Here is a 14,443-nt window from a genome sequence, read left to right as displayed (position 1 = left end):
GTCTCGTTCTCGTCTTAGTTGCCATGCCTGGGCCAGGAGGACGTCATTGATGGAAGCTGGTTCGAGGTTGGGTACATAGCAAGTACCCGTTAGGTAGGTAGTGTGTCAGTCAATAGTGTAGTGGGGGTGGAGGACGGGGGTGCAAGACGGAAGAGGCCAGTAGAGATGCGCCAACGGCAGAACAAGCACCAGCACGACTCAATCGGTGGCGTCTTTTGTCTTTTTTTGGTGGATGGATGGATGGATGGATGGATGGATGGATGTGGAGGAACGGGGGTCGAGGAAGCAGCTTGGACGTGGAATTCTGACGGGTGAAGCTATCCACTGTCATCGCATCCAGCATATGCTTGAGACGAGAGCACCCATGGATGTTGATTAGCACGGTGCTGATTGATGCACAAGAGGACAGACAGGACAGGCAACTCAAATGTCGAATCTAGCGCGTGCCGACGACGTCCAAAGAATGTTTGATACCGGGTTCACTCAGCGTCTTTGGTGCGCATCCGGGAGTTGCGAGCCACGATTCAGCCAAGTGCCTCCAAGTCGGCGGGACGAGACTGCCCTGCGATTAGATAACACGGGCGAAGTGGATAGGTCGAGGTGGACCAGCCAGCAGCGCTAACTGCATCCAGCGGTATCCTGTTTGAAAGGTGCTCAATGATACGTGCGAATACCCTCCACTGTGCAAATGGTACACTACCTAGGTAATCCTCTGTCAACCTCCTCCACTGACCAAGAAAATATCCAGCACGATTGATGGCGGCATATCCTATCAGAGCTTCACCGACGCACGCCATCACATGGCACATCGTCACTAGCGACCGGCTATTCAGTGGGGAGGAGCAGGGTTTGTCCCCTGAAGCACAAGGCAACGGCCGCTGAGCGGCTGCTGTTGCTGAGGTGAAGACGACGGGAGCCCTGTCCGACCGTCGAGACGTCGAGACCCTTGATTGCCGGTGACCTCACGGGGACGGCCTGACGCAACCGGGCAGGGCCTCAGCTGCGTCCCGGCAACTCTCATGTTTCTCACTTCACTCAATCCGCCCATCCTTAACCTCAGCTGCTTGCTGCCCCTGGATTTTCTTTTACCAGCTCTGTCGTTTGCGGAACTCACAAACGCTGTCGATGTACACTACATATGTACCATACTTCGAGTAGACTCTCAGGCACGGCTAAGGATATAGCTCTGTCGGTCTCATCTTATTGGACGGAGCTGAACAAGTTGCAACAGGCTTTCCCTTGTTCCGCCACCCATCCATCGCGACTCGACAACTTCTGCAACAGACATTTTCCCTGGATCTAGCCACCAACTTACCCACGCCCTTGGGTCCGAAAACTTTTGATCAACTTTTTTTTTTTTCCCTCTACCGCGTCCTCGTTCGTTCGCCAATGCTGTTCTTCCCGCCACCTTCACGTACACCGCCTTGCCCGCAGCACTCAACGTGAGACCCCCGACACCTGAGAGCATCCGTCAACAGACCTCCGGCTTTCTTTGACCTTTCATCTGATAAGCAAGAGCCCTATTGGTCCGCCCCGCCAGTCACAGGGCTAGTCGAGGTGATGGCTCAGGTACATCACCTGATTGGGTCTTCTTGTTTCTCCTTGGCGCTCCTCGCGGGACGCAATCCCAGGCCACGGCGTCAGGCACACAGAGACAGACCGGACCATTCCATCCATGTGAGCAGGTCCCGCCTGTCACCTGCCATCTATCATCATCGAGCTTCGCGCCCAAATAATTGTTCAGTGTGAATGCAGTCCGGTCCAGTGCCCGTGATTTCCCGGATTCAAATGCACTTAACAACGTCCCTATTATGGGGCCCCCCTCATTGCCGGCGACGAGGCCGCGTACTGCCCTCGCAAGGGAAGCGGCAGGGCTGTCGCATGCGGCGTCGGAAAGGGAAGCCTGCGGTGTCGTTACCACGGTCTTGGCAGTCTGGCCGACGAACACCTTCTTCCATGATCAGAAGAATGGCATCCGATGCGCGCCAACCGATGTCCGCTGCGAACCCCGTGTTCCGTGTGTCCGGGTGAGCCTGCTTCGGCACAGGAGCCGGCCTTTATTGTCTCATCTTCTACCGGACCTCAAATTCTTATCTGAATCGCCTCTTTCATTCCGATGCATTGAGGCAGATTGTCAGTAACCACGGCCATGGGGAAAGACAAAGCCAGTTACCCTTTGAACGTGAACAATGCCCGCATCAAGCATCGCCTACAATTCCTTGTTCCTCCAAGCCACCTTCCTTCAAGTTTTATCACTGTCGAGTACTTCGCTCGTTGACAAGCATTATTTTATCTCTTGTAGGCTTCCGCTTTGTGATGAGCCTCATCTTCGGAATCAAGAAACCTCCATTGTCATGCGTTGACAATAAGAGCTATCAAAGACATTATGCTTTTGCGACCTCAATCGCGATTTACGAGTGAAATGCTCTATATATACGGGAGATGAGGGGGGAATCATGGATACTCGAGCAGCAGCTCTTCACAAAGCGTACTCACTTCTCTAGTTGTAAGATTATCATTACCATCCTCTTCCTCTCAGGCTAGCTTTGTCGACATCGCAGAAATCGCCGACTATAACCTACCTGTAATATGCCGCATTTCTCTTCCACAAACCTTGAGCTGGCCCTCAGTTTGCCGAGTCACGTCAAAGATGAGTACGCCGTCAGGCTCAAGAATTCGGCACTTCAAGAGAAGCACCTCGACCCAAGATGGCGATACGATGGGCATATTATCGGCAACCAGGATTACCTCGAGGTTGCCTTCGCCAAAAAGCCACATAGGCGGACGACTTGGCCCAGCGACTACTGGTTCAAGCCCATTCACCCACTCCAAGACCCTCTCACTATCTCTTCAGCAATTCATGCTGACTTGGCTCGCCTAGCCGAGAGACACAACATCGTTGCCAACGAGATTCACAGCTTTATGCGCTTCCCCCTCGTCAGAGCAGTCATACGCACTTTTCTCATCGAGCTTGAAAGACCCGAAGCTCAATACGGCCCGCAGCCAGACGACGAAGACATCGTCGGTCGACTCGAGGGGATCTTGTTGAGCACGACGCTGTCGGACCGCCAAGCTCTGTTGACCCAAACCACCGCGGTTGGGCCAGACTTTGCTGACAGGGCGCTGTTGTTGTGTTTGATCAAGTTATATGCTCACTTTGAGTCTTGGAACCGCTGGAAGTTTGGGTCTATCGAGTACAGACCTATGCTGCAAATCCTCGTTGCCGTCGTTGGCCTATTCTGCAACGCCTGGGTTCACGCGCCCGTAATCGACATTACCTGGGGCCACCTTGGCAAGTCTCTGTCGCCGCCTTCTCTGTATAGTCATGTTATCGACCACAGCGAGCCTCTGCCTAGCACCATTCTGACCCCTGAGATATGGATGGAGTGGTCCCTCATGTACGACCCCTGGATCAGACAAGCGGACTCAGTACAACTGACGACGCCCGAAGACGCAAGGCTGTCCTCGAAGCTCACTTTAGCGCCGCAGGTCTTTGTCGCGGAGGTCTCCGAGCCAGAAGCCGACAAGGAGGGACGTGTTACGGTGAAGTATCTCAGTAAACCTGATGAGGAACGATGGTCATTCAAAAGCATCCTCGATTCCAGGTGGGCGGGCAAGAAACCGAAGACGGGGCTACAATATCTGGTCGAATGGGAATACGCCGAGCCCTCGTGGCAACCGGCGAGAGATTTGCAAGGCTGCGAGCCGTGGGTCTTGCAGTTCCACCGGTCGAGTCCGAAGAAGCCTGGGCCTTTACCTAAGTTGAAGCGATTTCTTTAAGGCCCCCCTATTGTGTTTTGGTGGGTTCAAAGAGTCAATGATTCTTTCCAGGGCTTGGGAGACTTTGACGTAGAGGCTTGGATGGGGGCCAACAAAGAGGGTCGGCAAGGTGCTACTGGTTGGAATATCACGCTACACTAGGGAGATGTATAGAATAAGTCGGATGGCTGTTGGTTGTAGGCAAGTTCAGGCGAGTTGTTGCCCATCCTTCAACTTTTATAGTCAAATTCCAAATAAATAAATACAGGCCTCTCCAAAAATCATTGTGGTTGAGTGCGGAAGGCTTTACTTTCGGTCTCGCCGCCTCAGTGATGAATGTGGTCTTGTATCAATGGTATCACTAATCCAGTAGAAACCAGCAATTAAGACAAGATCGGATTTGTTAGTGCAAATGTAGCCGAAAACACGTACAGGATACTTGTGGCAGGACTCATACGCCCTTGCTCAAGGATGCGCTTCCGTAAGTCCTGAGTTGTTGTGGTCGCGATGATGTATTGGTTTGCTATTTGTCCTTATCTTGGTCCCACCGGTATCCTGCTATCTTGTTGTGTCCGAATGTTGTTAGATAGGCTACTCCGAGGTGTGTCAAGTAGTCGTCAGGACCAAAACTTCACCAATACTGATAGCACCAGGCATGTAAGCAACTGTATGAGTTGGGTCAGCCGCCTATGTTTGGCCAACCGTTATCGAGTTCATCCTCTTCGGAATGCCTGGCCCAGTTATTAAGGTCTATCTAGTACTCCGAGGCTAAAACCTAAGTCAAAATAGGCTGGCTGATATTGTTGGGGCCGGCCCGTGTGCATCCACATTGCATCGGAATATATGGGTCTCTCCGGCAGGGCTCGGCGTCGGAGCCGGAGCTAATGCAACTTGACATTCCAGGCGCTGACAGTGGGAAGATTCATTTCTAGCCTCTTCGTAATAGCCGCCGGCTCACTCCGTTTCCGCCACACTGGGATTTGTCAATGCGTCCATTCCAGTCAGCCCTGCGGCAAGCACGTACGAGGTCATTCTCACGCTAAGGCGGAGCTTCTGAACGGCCTATCTGAGCTGACGGCAGAGCCAGACACGATGGCACGGCTCGTCAAATGACGTGGCAGGGCCTTGTGACTTTGGCTCGAGGACCGATTACTGGATGGTGGTTCCTTGGGTTTGTGCCAATCAACGGCTGGGTGCATCTAGTCGAACATGTGATGGCGATGCTACAGAGCGCAAAAGGTCAGTTTTAGTGCCATGATGTCATGTCTTATCCCGACAGCCGCTCAACGGGACTGCGACTTTAATAGATGCCGTGGCGAGGACGACTTGAGAACGCCTCTTCCGGCTTACCCCCATGTGTCTCGGGCGGCTGAAGTCCCAGGCCGCGCCGAAAGAGCCGGATGGCTACGTGTACGTGGTTAGGGGGCCAGTGCAGAGATTACTCAATCGCAACGGTTAGCTGCCGAACCAGCAGCAGCAGCAGCAGCAGCTTTGACCTCTACGCAGACGGGAGGCCGGGACGTGCAGCGAGCGAGCGAGGGGGGCGCATGGAACAACGCAGAACACATGGAGGCGCCATCTGCCCGTGGACAAATGACAAGTCTACCAGCCATCTCCGCATTCCAATCCACGCGCGATATCCGAACGTTGCGGAAATAGGATGGGGAAAACCTGAACGTTTGGGAGGGTATTGGCGGGATGTTGCAATAATGCCGTGTAGATGTATTAGTGGGGGAACGCCCTGAAAGCCTCGGCCAAACGGGAGCTGGACCAAGCTACCTACCTAGGCTAAAAGGTGGAAAAGCTTGTACCGACGGAACACAGTCCCCTCCACTCCCTATGGAGGACGTCCCTAGGAGGTATCGACCTAGCCACTTGCCAAGATAGGAAATAGTGCACCATGCCGATTGGCAGACCACAACAGAGCGAGAGCTAGACGTTACCACGAAAAGCTCAAAGTCGCAAAAACGAGGGAGGCAGATCGTGAGAGAATTATAGAGCCATGCCAACAAGTCTTGCTTCGTCACGCGGAATTAAAGTCAATGTACCATCGTCCAGCTGCGGATCTTCATGCCCATCTGCCTCGCGTGCTGAGCCATAAGGGCATCAGCAATAGTCAGAGCGGCCATGGCCTCGACGATAGAAACGGCGCGAGGAGCAACATTGGGGTCGTGACGGCCCCTGACAGCAGGAATAGACATAATAGCGTGGGCAAGGAGAGCCTCAGGCCTATCAAAGCACGGCTCGCCGAGACCGAAGGGGCACCCGCCAATGATGTAGGTTAAGGTACCATCAGTAGAGTCATGCTGATCGCGGAGCTCATCAGGGCAGCGCCCGGGAAGGAACTCATCTACCTTCTCGCGGGTTAGGGAGTCAACAAACTCGAGAAGCCTAGGGTTGCCACTCAGGAAGTCGATATCGTCGTCGCTATTGGTTAAGGGCTGTCCTCAAAGAGCTTGATGTTGCCAACCGAGAAAATAAAAGCAACGATCTCGATGCCGTAGGCGTAGGAGAGGCACGGGTGGAGGTCGATGGTCTTCGAGCCATAGTCGTGAGGGCCCAATCTGCGATGCTAGGGGATGAACATCATGGCAAACATCATGACTTCCTGCAGGGATGCCACTCCTGCGCCCAAATTCGCATTCAGATGCTATAGTCACGCGGTCCTTCTCGTCGCGCGGAGTGGTGATTGCCGACTATCCCGGGCGCCGGCGGTTGAGCTGCGGCTGGATGTCGGACTCGGAGAGGGACAGCCCCGGCAGGCAGTTCTCGATGATACAGGAGACGGTCTTGCCGTGGGACTCGCCGGCGCTGTGACGCACGATAGAGGTCAGTCTGCCGTTGTTTTGCGTTCTTAGCAGTTTAGTGGAGGAAGAGGATTTACGTCGTCACGCGAAAGTAGTGGCCAAATATCGATATGGGGTCTTTATCTGTTCTGCACGTTCACTGGGTGAATTGACTGACGGAGAGGTAAGAGAGGGAGGAATGTAGCGATGTCGTAGAGATATTTCTTATCGGTGAATAACTTCACAATCGGAGGTAGTACGTATCCCGTCTGCCAGGGGGCACAAGCAACACCAATTACCTTAAAGCCTCCGAAGGATGTATTTAGGGGAAGTCTGGCAGAATTCGGAAAATATTCCAAGACTCGAAAATGCTCCGAGATGTAGGCTAGGAATCGGGCACCTGGATGAGGACTCCGAGCTAGGGCGGCGATGCTTCATTGACCGCCCATTGATCGCGGCCGCTGTGTGTTCGTGGCAGACTACCGAGGTAAGGTCTATCTATCCATAAGGTACCTTAGGTACCATACATAGCTGGGTAGGTAAGATAACCTAGGTGAGTTCCAGTTTCAATCGGTCCCATGAGGGGTTCCCACTAAAATAACGCCGCATCCCCCCGCGGCCAAAAATGCACCCTCCTCGATGACCTCCAGCTCCCCTCAACTCCGAAGCGAACTGACGGCGCAAGGCGAACCCTGCGGCAACACCAACTCCATCAACCGTCGCGCACTGTCCCCATCCGTCCTCCGCATCTCGCGAACCACGCCATCTTACTCTTGGACCCCCAATTCATGAGTTGCACCGTCCCAAGCCACTTCCGTCCGCCCTCCTCCGCGCGCCCGACGACACACTCATAAAGACCGAGCATGTGCCCCGCGCCCGATCATGGAACCTCAGCCATAGAGGATCCCCGACCCGACGACCACCACAACGACAACCTCTCCGCGACTGCCACAGAGCCAGCTATTCCCCCGGGCGCAGACGTCCGGACCAGAGCCCGGACCATGACGAGCACCGAAGAGATTGACAACACCATCATTCGCCCGGGCTCCGTCCGCATCAACGTCAAGGGCGCTTTTATCGTCGACCCGGACTCAAGTTCTCCGAGAAGCAATGGCCGAGGTTCTCCGACCCATCACGAGACGAGCGATATTCGCCTGCCGAACCATCATGCCGTCGTCAGCCATATCGCCGTAGATGTATGCGCCCTGTCGCTCCCGATACCTGCTTTGAGTCTCTCTTTCCACTTGCTGACCTTATCGTCCCCCAGATTGGCGGTTCCCTAATCAAGCTGGTCTATTTCACCCGCGAGGCCGGCTCCAAGGAGCCTGGTGGCCGCCTCAACTTCCTCAATTTCGAAACGGATCGCATAGACGACTGCATCGAGTTCATGCGCCACCTGAAGGACAAGCAGCAAACACTCAATGGCTCCCAACCAAACGCCCTGAGCGTCATGGCGACGGGTGGTGGCGCATTCAAGTTCTACGATAAGATGCGCGACGTTCTGGGTGTGGATGTCTTGCGCGAAGAGGAGATGGAGTGCCTCATTATCGGTAAGCATACACCTCCAATCGCATTCCCCGGCGAACAACCAAGCTGACTAGCGGCATGCGCTACGTAGGTCTCGACTTCTTCATTACCGAAATCCCCAGGGAGGTCTTTACCTACAGCGAAACCGACCCCATGCACTTCGTCTCGCCCTCGGAAAACATATACCCTTATCTCCTTGTTAACATTGGATCTGGCGTCTCGATGCTCAAGGTATCAGGCCCCAACGAGTACCAACGTGTCGGTGGAACATCACTTGGTGGCGGAACGCTTTGGGGTCTTCTGTCCCTTCTCACAGGTGCCCGTACCTTTGACGAGATGCTGGACGCGTCGGAACAGGGGGACAACGCCAAGGTGGACATGCTTGTTGGCGACATCTACGGTGGTGACTACGGAAAGATTGGCCTCAAAAGCACGACCATCGCGTCCTCTTTTGGCAAGGTCTTCCGCATGAAGCGTACCGCCGAGAACGAGGCCGAGGACCACGGCGGCCTTCATAACGGCGACAACAAGAACCGCGGTTCCTCATCCACACAACCTGAGGAGAGTTCCACAGAAGAGAGCCATCATGCTGCCGGAGAGAATGCTTCGGACCAACCCTTCTCCAGTGCAGATGTTTCCAGATCACTATTGTATGCCATTTCCAACAACATTGGTCAAATCGCCTTCCTCCAGTCACAAATCCATAACCTCGACCACATTTACTTTGGCGGTTCTTTCATCCGCGGTCACCGTCAAACAATCAATACTCTGAGTTACGCCATCAAGTTCTGGTCTCAAGGCAAGAAGCAAGCGTATTTCCTTCGTCACGAAGGCTATCTTGGCTCCGTCGGTGCATTCCTCAAGCGCCAACCCCGGAACTGGGGCCGTCGTGGATCGTTTGAAGAAGCGCAACACCTCGAGCGGCGTCTTCGTGGTCGGGTAGCGCTGCATGACCCGGAGATGCAAAGCTTGGTGGACGACTATGCCTCGGAATCAGGGAGAGACTGAAATAGCAATACCCGGGTAGGAGAAAGAAAGAAAAACAGAAACGGACAACCAGTAGAGGCGGTCATTTGGTGCATAGGGCGTTGTGGCGGCATATTCTGGCATTTACAGTCCTCAGCGAGGGGCCATTTGCGAAAAGATGTGAGCGACATTGGGCACGAGACGTTTAGGTGTTGGATTACACTCATGCCATCCCTTACTTTACACACGTATTCACCAGTTTAATGTTATCGTACGCGGCATGGGCTGCTGAAGCGGCCAATATCTCGCGCATAGTTTATACATTTACCATTGCAACCGTTGCCAGCAAAGGCCTACTGTGATTCAACGGTATCTTCCAGTCGTACCAAGTCAACTACAGCCGTCTGCAGGGCCTTCACTGAAAGATCGGTCATGCCTCTGTTCTCTTTTACAGATGTTCCCCTCAGCATAACAGGGTAGGTATAAAGCGATTCCACTTCTTCTGCTTGTTCTGGCGCTGGAATCTTCTCTGAAGTGACTGGTGACAAAGGTCGACCTAGGTGTCCAAAATGACCGGCTTTCCTTCATTCATCTTATCGGGCCGCATCTCTTGGTAAACAAAGCACTGAAGCTGGCTACACCTCTGTCGGTAGACTTCAAATGCACGAACCGAATCTCCGCCGAGAGAATATCGCAACTGATTTTGTCGGGGTTTTCGATGGGAACAGGGGCCAGCCGCGATATTCCGTGCAAAACCAGACAATGCTGATTTGTTTTCGACGCAGCCGGCTCAGGAGAAACACTCGATGACCCCGAGAAAGGGTCTCTCCATGGCCTGCGGGTTCTTATACGCACTTCATTGGAAGTAATACGCGCGACCTTGGGTCTTATCTGTTGGATTTCGTGTGTAAATGGCAGAGACTGCTAGTGGCCTCATTGATATCCAAATTTCAGACAGCGAAGTACGGACGAGATGAACACCAGCATTTCTAAAGAGATGTATGCTATCTTGGAAGCAGAAGCAGGAGCACCGGGACGTCTGTGGCCCATCTCACAAGTCCGCCTATTTTCCCTGTGTCTACGCAGCTACATCTTCTGTCTACTTCACAATGAGTATATTATCATGATCAAGGACAATAGCAGGCAGAGGAGGATTAGCCAGTCTCCATCACATCATCTACCACTGAAGTTGTCATAGATTTGCTAGCCTCAAGGTGACGTGGGAAAGAAGTAGCAATTCTCTGCTTCTCCTCTATTTAGTCCCAGGCTGTTCGCATCTATTGAGCTATGTTGTCTTCAGAGTGGTTATTCAATCTGCTTTTTGGGGAATGTCGCACGCCTGCAAACCGTTGGTAGTGATCGATGCAATACGGAACACAGAGGAAACGATTGTTTTCCCACACTTCCATAGACCACAAACGTCTCGAGATATCACTCGAATTCAAAGTCGATAAGGCTGGCTGCCACGATCGCTTTCTTCGCGCTCTCCTAAAAGCAGCATGGCATGCGGTAAACTCACCCCTCCCCGGACTCTGTCTGGGGATACGAAGATCATGAAGCTCGAGGCTAGCAGAGGATGCCGCGGCCGCGTATTCGACGCCAGATCAGATCAGCTCCATCACCAACGCGGATCTCAACGAGACGGCTCCAACCCAGATTACATCCGTATTCGACCCGGTAACTCCACGCCATACATCCATTCTGCAGCCTTGTATGAAGATCGCCGACAGGACTCTTGGCGCAAGGGGCGTATCAACGGTTGAACTCGGTATCGGTCCCCTCTTTTCCGATCAAACCTAGACGCGAACAGCGAGTTCCCTCAAGGCTGAATGTCGGCGTCTCCATGATTCCCGCCAAGGGGACCATCTTTGCATACGTCGCCGTATGTCTCTCGTCAAGAGAGAGCCCTGTGGTTGCCAAGAATTTCTCGAGTTCAGACGACCCATCATATGAAAAGCTTGAGAAACTATAGCTGTTTATTTTATACACCCTCGTTGAGCGCCGTCACAAGCGGTCAACTTGCAGTTGCTGCTCATTGCCGCATTCGTGTCGATGGATATTGATCCGTCACAGGTATACCGTCGTCAGGCCGCGGGACACCCGAGCAAGCCCAAACCTTGATCGGAAAGGGGACCGCCACGTAATAGAGTCCGACTTCGTGGAGTTTGTTTGATTGACGCAACTCACCGACTGTCGCAACGAACGGCATCCTCCACCCGAGACACTGCACAGAGGAGGACAGAGAGACTAAAAGAATAAACTGAACAAGGAGATAGCAATCACCGAATGAATAAGGCTGCGCTCCTTGTCCCTATCGATATCAATAGTGTTAATGAAGACCGCCCAGAAGGATTCGCACCACAGCCCAGAAGGTGGTCTGTCCGCACCCATGGGCTCACTCCCCTCCATGACGGCCGATATGAGCGTTTCCCCGTCGCTTTGCCGATCTCCAACGCCGCGTCCCGAGCCCGGCCCAAGCTTCTTGATTTCGCCGCCGCGCGTTCTCAAATTTCCATTTCTGGCGTCGTATTTCTGAATTGGGGGTTGAATGGATCGGCGGGGCGGGAAAAGGGGAGGTGAGGTGGTATCCAGAAGAAACCCTAACAACAATCGCTCTCCTTCGAAGATCGGTCAGCCTCAGCCGACGCGGCAAGTGGGATGCATAGAGAAGGCTCATTTCCGGGCATGTCGCAACTACAACATCACATGACTCGAAATATGTGTAAGTGTTAGCTGAATGGCACACAAGCGTTCACACACATGTCACTTGGATCCAAAGGTGAGAGAAGATTCAGTAGAGCGCGTTTTTTATTACTATTAACACTTCAACCAGCCAGGGTATAACTCTGAAGTCCAACTCCTCCCGCTGCCTCCTTTTGATCGCTATCAAAAAGAACAAAAAGGAAAGAAAAATACAGGAGAGGGCCAGAGATGCAGAAGACCGTGTTATGTTACACAAGTTCCCCTTCTGATGCGCTCTGTTTTGCGGCCAAGTGTGATAAAATGTGGTTGTGAGTCCAAGCCAGGCCACCAACCCATGCAAGTGTTTCGTTCGTAAGGATCGTAAGAATGGTATGTATGATTGCGGATTGTAGATTACAGATTTGCGTGCAGCGACATTGAGACAGTAAGGAAATGGAATCTTTTGGGTTTCGAACTTTCCTCCGCTAAAGAATCACCTTTTGCTGAGAGAGAAAGAAGCTGTTACCCTGCTTAGAAAGCAGCGAGGACAGCGGCGGCAACAACGGCGCCAAGGCCGAAGCTGGCCTTGCCAGCACCGGCAACGACGACGCCGGTGGTGGTAGGGACGACAGCGCCGGTGCCAGCAGGAGTGGTCTTGCTGGCGCCAGCGGCAGGGGTCGTGGGGTAGGGAGCCTCAGCACCAGGGGCCTGGGTAGAGACGGTGGCAGCAGGGTTGCTGGCAGCGGGGGTGGAAGGAGCAGGGACAGGGACGACCTGGGAGGCAGAGTCCGTGGCGAAAGAGACGGCGGGGGCAGTGAGGGTGGTCTTGATGGTGGCAGTGGTGGAAGAGCCAGGGACGGTGGTGCCCTCAGTGACGCAGGGAACGACGATGGTCTTGTCAACGGTGATGGTGGTGTACTCAGCGGGGTTGGTAGCAGCGGGCTTGGTGGCCGAGACAGTGATGGCGGTGGTGATGGTGGCAGGGACGGTGACAATGGCGGGGTTCTCGGGGATGTGGGCGGCGCAGATACCCTGGAAGAACTCGGTGGCCTTGGAGATGACGTCGTCGCTGGCACCGTGGGAGTAGATGCAGTTGAAAACGTTCTCGACGAAGGCAGAGTCGGGGCAGTAGCAGGAGGCGTCGGAGTTGTCCTTGCAGCCGGAAGAGAACAGCCAGGTGCTCAAGCACTGAGGAACGACATCAGGGCAAGGAAGGGTCTCAACGGGGCCAGCGGGGATGGTGGCAGAGGGCTTGGTGACAGAAGAGGCAACAGGCTTCTCGGAAGAGGCACCCTTGGAAGGCTGCTCGACGGGCTTGGAGGCGCCAGGAGTGTGGACGATGGTCTCGGTGACGGGGCAGACGGTGGTGGTGAGGGGAACCGTGGCGGTGACAACGATGGGAGTGCGAGACTCGGCGGGGCAGTTGGTGACCTCAGGAGCGCAAGAGGTGACGGTCTCGACACGGGTGGTGTAGACGGTGGAGGTGGTGTCGTAGACAGTGGTCTTGGTCTCAGGGACGGCAGGAGTGGTAACAGACTCGACGGGCTTGGAGACACCAGGCTGAGTGGCGGGGACAGTCTCGGCGGGCTGAGTGCCGTTGGCGGGGACAGAGGCAGAGGGCAGCTGAGCGGAGGTGGTCTGCTCAACGGGCTTGGTGACGGACTCAACAGGCTTGGTGACGGACTCAACAGGCTTGGAGACAGACTCAACGGGCTTGGACTCGGAGGGCTGGCTGGCGGAAGGAAGCTGGGCAGAGGTGGTCTCGCCGACGGGCTTGGTGACAGACTCGACAGGCTTGGAGACGGACTCGACAGGCTTGGAGACGGACTCGACAGGCTTGGAGACGGACTCGGCGGGCTTGGTGATGGAGGGAACAACAGCAGTGCTCGTCTCGGCCGGGATGGAAACGGAAGGAAGCTGGGCGGAGGTGGTCTCCTTGACGCCGGTGGAGTGAGCGGGCTTGGTGCTCTTCTCAACCTCGGGGACGGAGGTGGTGAGGACGGGCTTGGTGAGAGCAGTGCTCAGAGTGGTAGCGGAAGACAGGACAGCGCTGGTCTTGGTCTTGGGAGGGACAGAGGTCTTGGGAGGGCTGCAGTCGAAGCTGATGGTGTGGATGCCGACGCCGCAAGTGGACTTGGGCTTGGAAGGCTGGGAGGGGTAGACGATGGTGACGTTCTTGGCACCACCGCACTGGGTGTTCTTGACGGTGGTTCCGGACTTGGAGCAGGCAGAGCGGTGCTTGCAGGTAGAGCCGTCAGGCATGTCGTAGTGGAACTCGAGGTCGCAGTCGAACTCGACGCTCACATCGAAGTGGCCGATGGAGAACTTGTCGGGGGAGCCGGAGCTAGAGCCGCAGCCGAAAGAGGGAGAGGTCTCCTTCTTCTGACCGCAAGAGCCCTCAATGACCTTGCCGCCGAAGGTGCGGGGAGCGAGGGAGTCACGCTTGGAGAAGTCGCTTCCGCAGGTCCAGCCCTTGAAGTCGAATCCGCCGTAGCTGCTGAAGGAACCAGTGTTGAGATCACCCCAGGAGAAGCCCGACTTCTGCTTGTCGTCACACTCGTTGTTGGTGTTGTCGGGGCAGTCGAAGGAGGGGAACTTGTTCCAGCCCTGTGAAGGGTGTTAGTGATATGCGAGAGCAGCGAAATGGGAGTGGAGTTGCAACATACAGTAGCAGTGACCTGGCTAGCGCCGGCGAGGGCAAGCAGAGCAACGGTGTTCTTCAT

At 54.5% G+C, this 14,443-nt stretch overlaps 3 protein-coding genes across 3 annotated transcripts; 2 read left to right on the top strand and 1 right to left on the bottom strand.

Annotated features, from left to right (window-relative positions):
• Positions 1 to 2,589: 2,589 nt before the first annotated feature.
• Positions 2,590 to 3,780, top strand: CGCA056_v012345 (uncharacterized protein; the record flags this gene model as incomplete). The annotated part of the gene is made up of 1 exon (XM_037327589.1): positions 2,590 to 3,780. The coding sequence occupies one exon, from the start codon at positions 2,590 to 2,592 to the stop codon at positions 3,778 to 3,780; it is 1,191 nt and encodes a 396-aa protein (XP_037174162.1).
• A 3,628-nt stretch (positions 3,781 to 7,408) lies between these two features.
• Positions 7,409 to 9,080, top strand: CGCA056_v012344 (Pantothenate kinase; the record flags this gene model as incomplete). The annotated part of the gene is made up of 3 exons (XM_037327588.1): positions 7,409 to 7,741; positions 7,813 to 8,095; positions 8,164 to 9,080. 3 exons carry the CDS (start codon positions 7,409 to 7,411, stop codon positions 9,078 to 9,080), a joined length of 1,533 nt encoding a protein of 510 aa, XP_037174163.1.
• A 3,171-nt stretch (positions 9,081 to 12,251) lies between these two features.
• On the bottom strand, positions 12,252 to 14,443 carry CGCA056_v012343 (uncharacterized protein; the record flags this gene model as incomplete). Its single annotated transcript, XM_037327587.1, has 2 exons — positions 12,252 to 14,327; positions 14,387 to 14,443. The coding sequence occupies 2 exons, from the start codon at positions 14,441 to 14,443 to the stop codon at positions 12,252 to 12,254; spliced, it is 2,133 nt and encodes a 710-aa protein (XP_037174416.1).

This window comes from Colletotrichum aenigma (genome assembly GCF_013390185.1).
Source record: "Colletotrichum aenigma strain Cg56 chromosome Unknown KSG_Cg56_contig08, whole genome shotgun sequence".
NCBI classification, from domain to species: Eukaryota; Fungi; Ascomycota; class Sordariomycetes; order Glomerellales; family Glomerellaceae; genus Colletotrichum; species Colletotrichum aenigma.
Note: the sequence above shows the minus strand (reverse complement) of the source record. Positions and strands in the feature narration are given on the sequence as shown.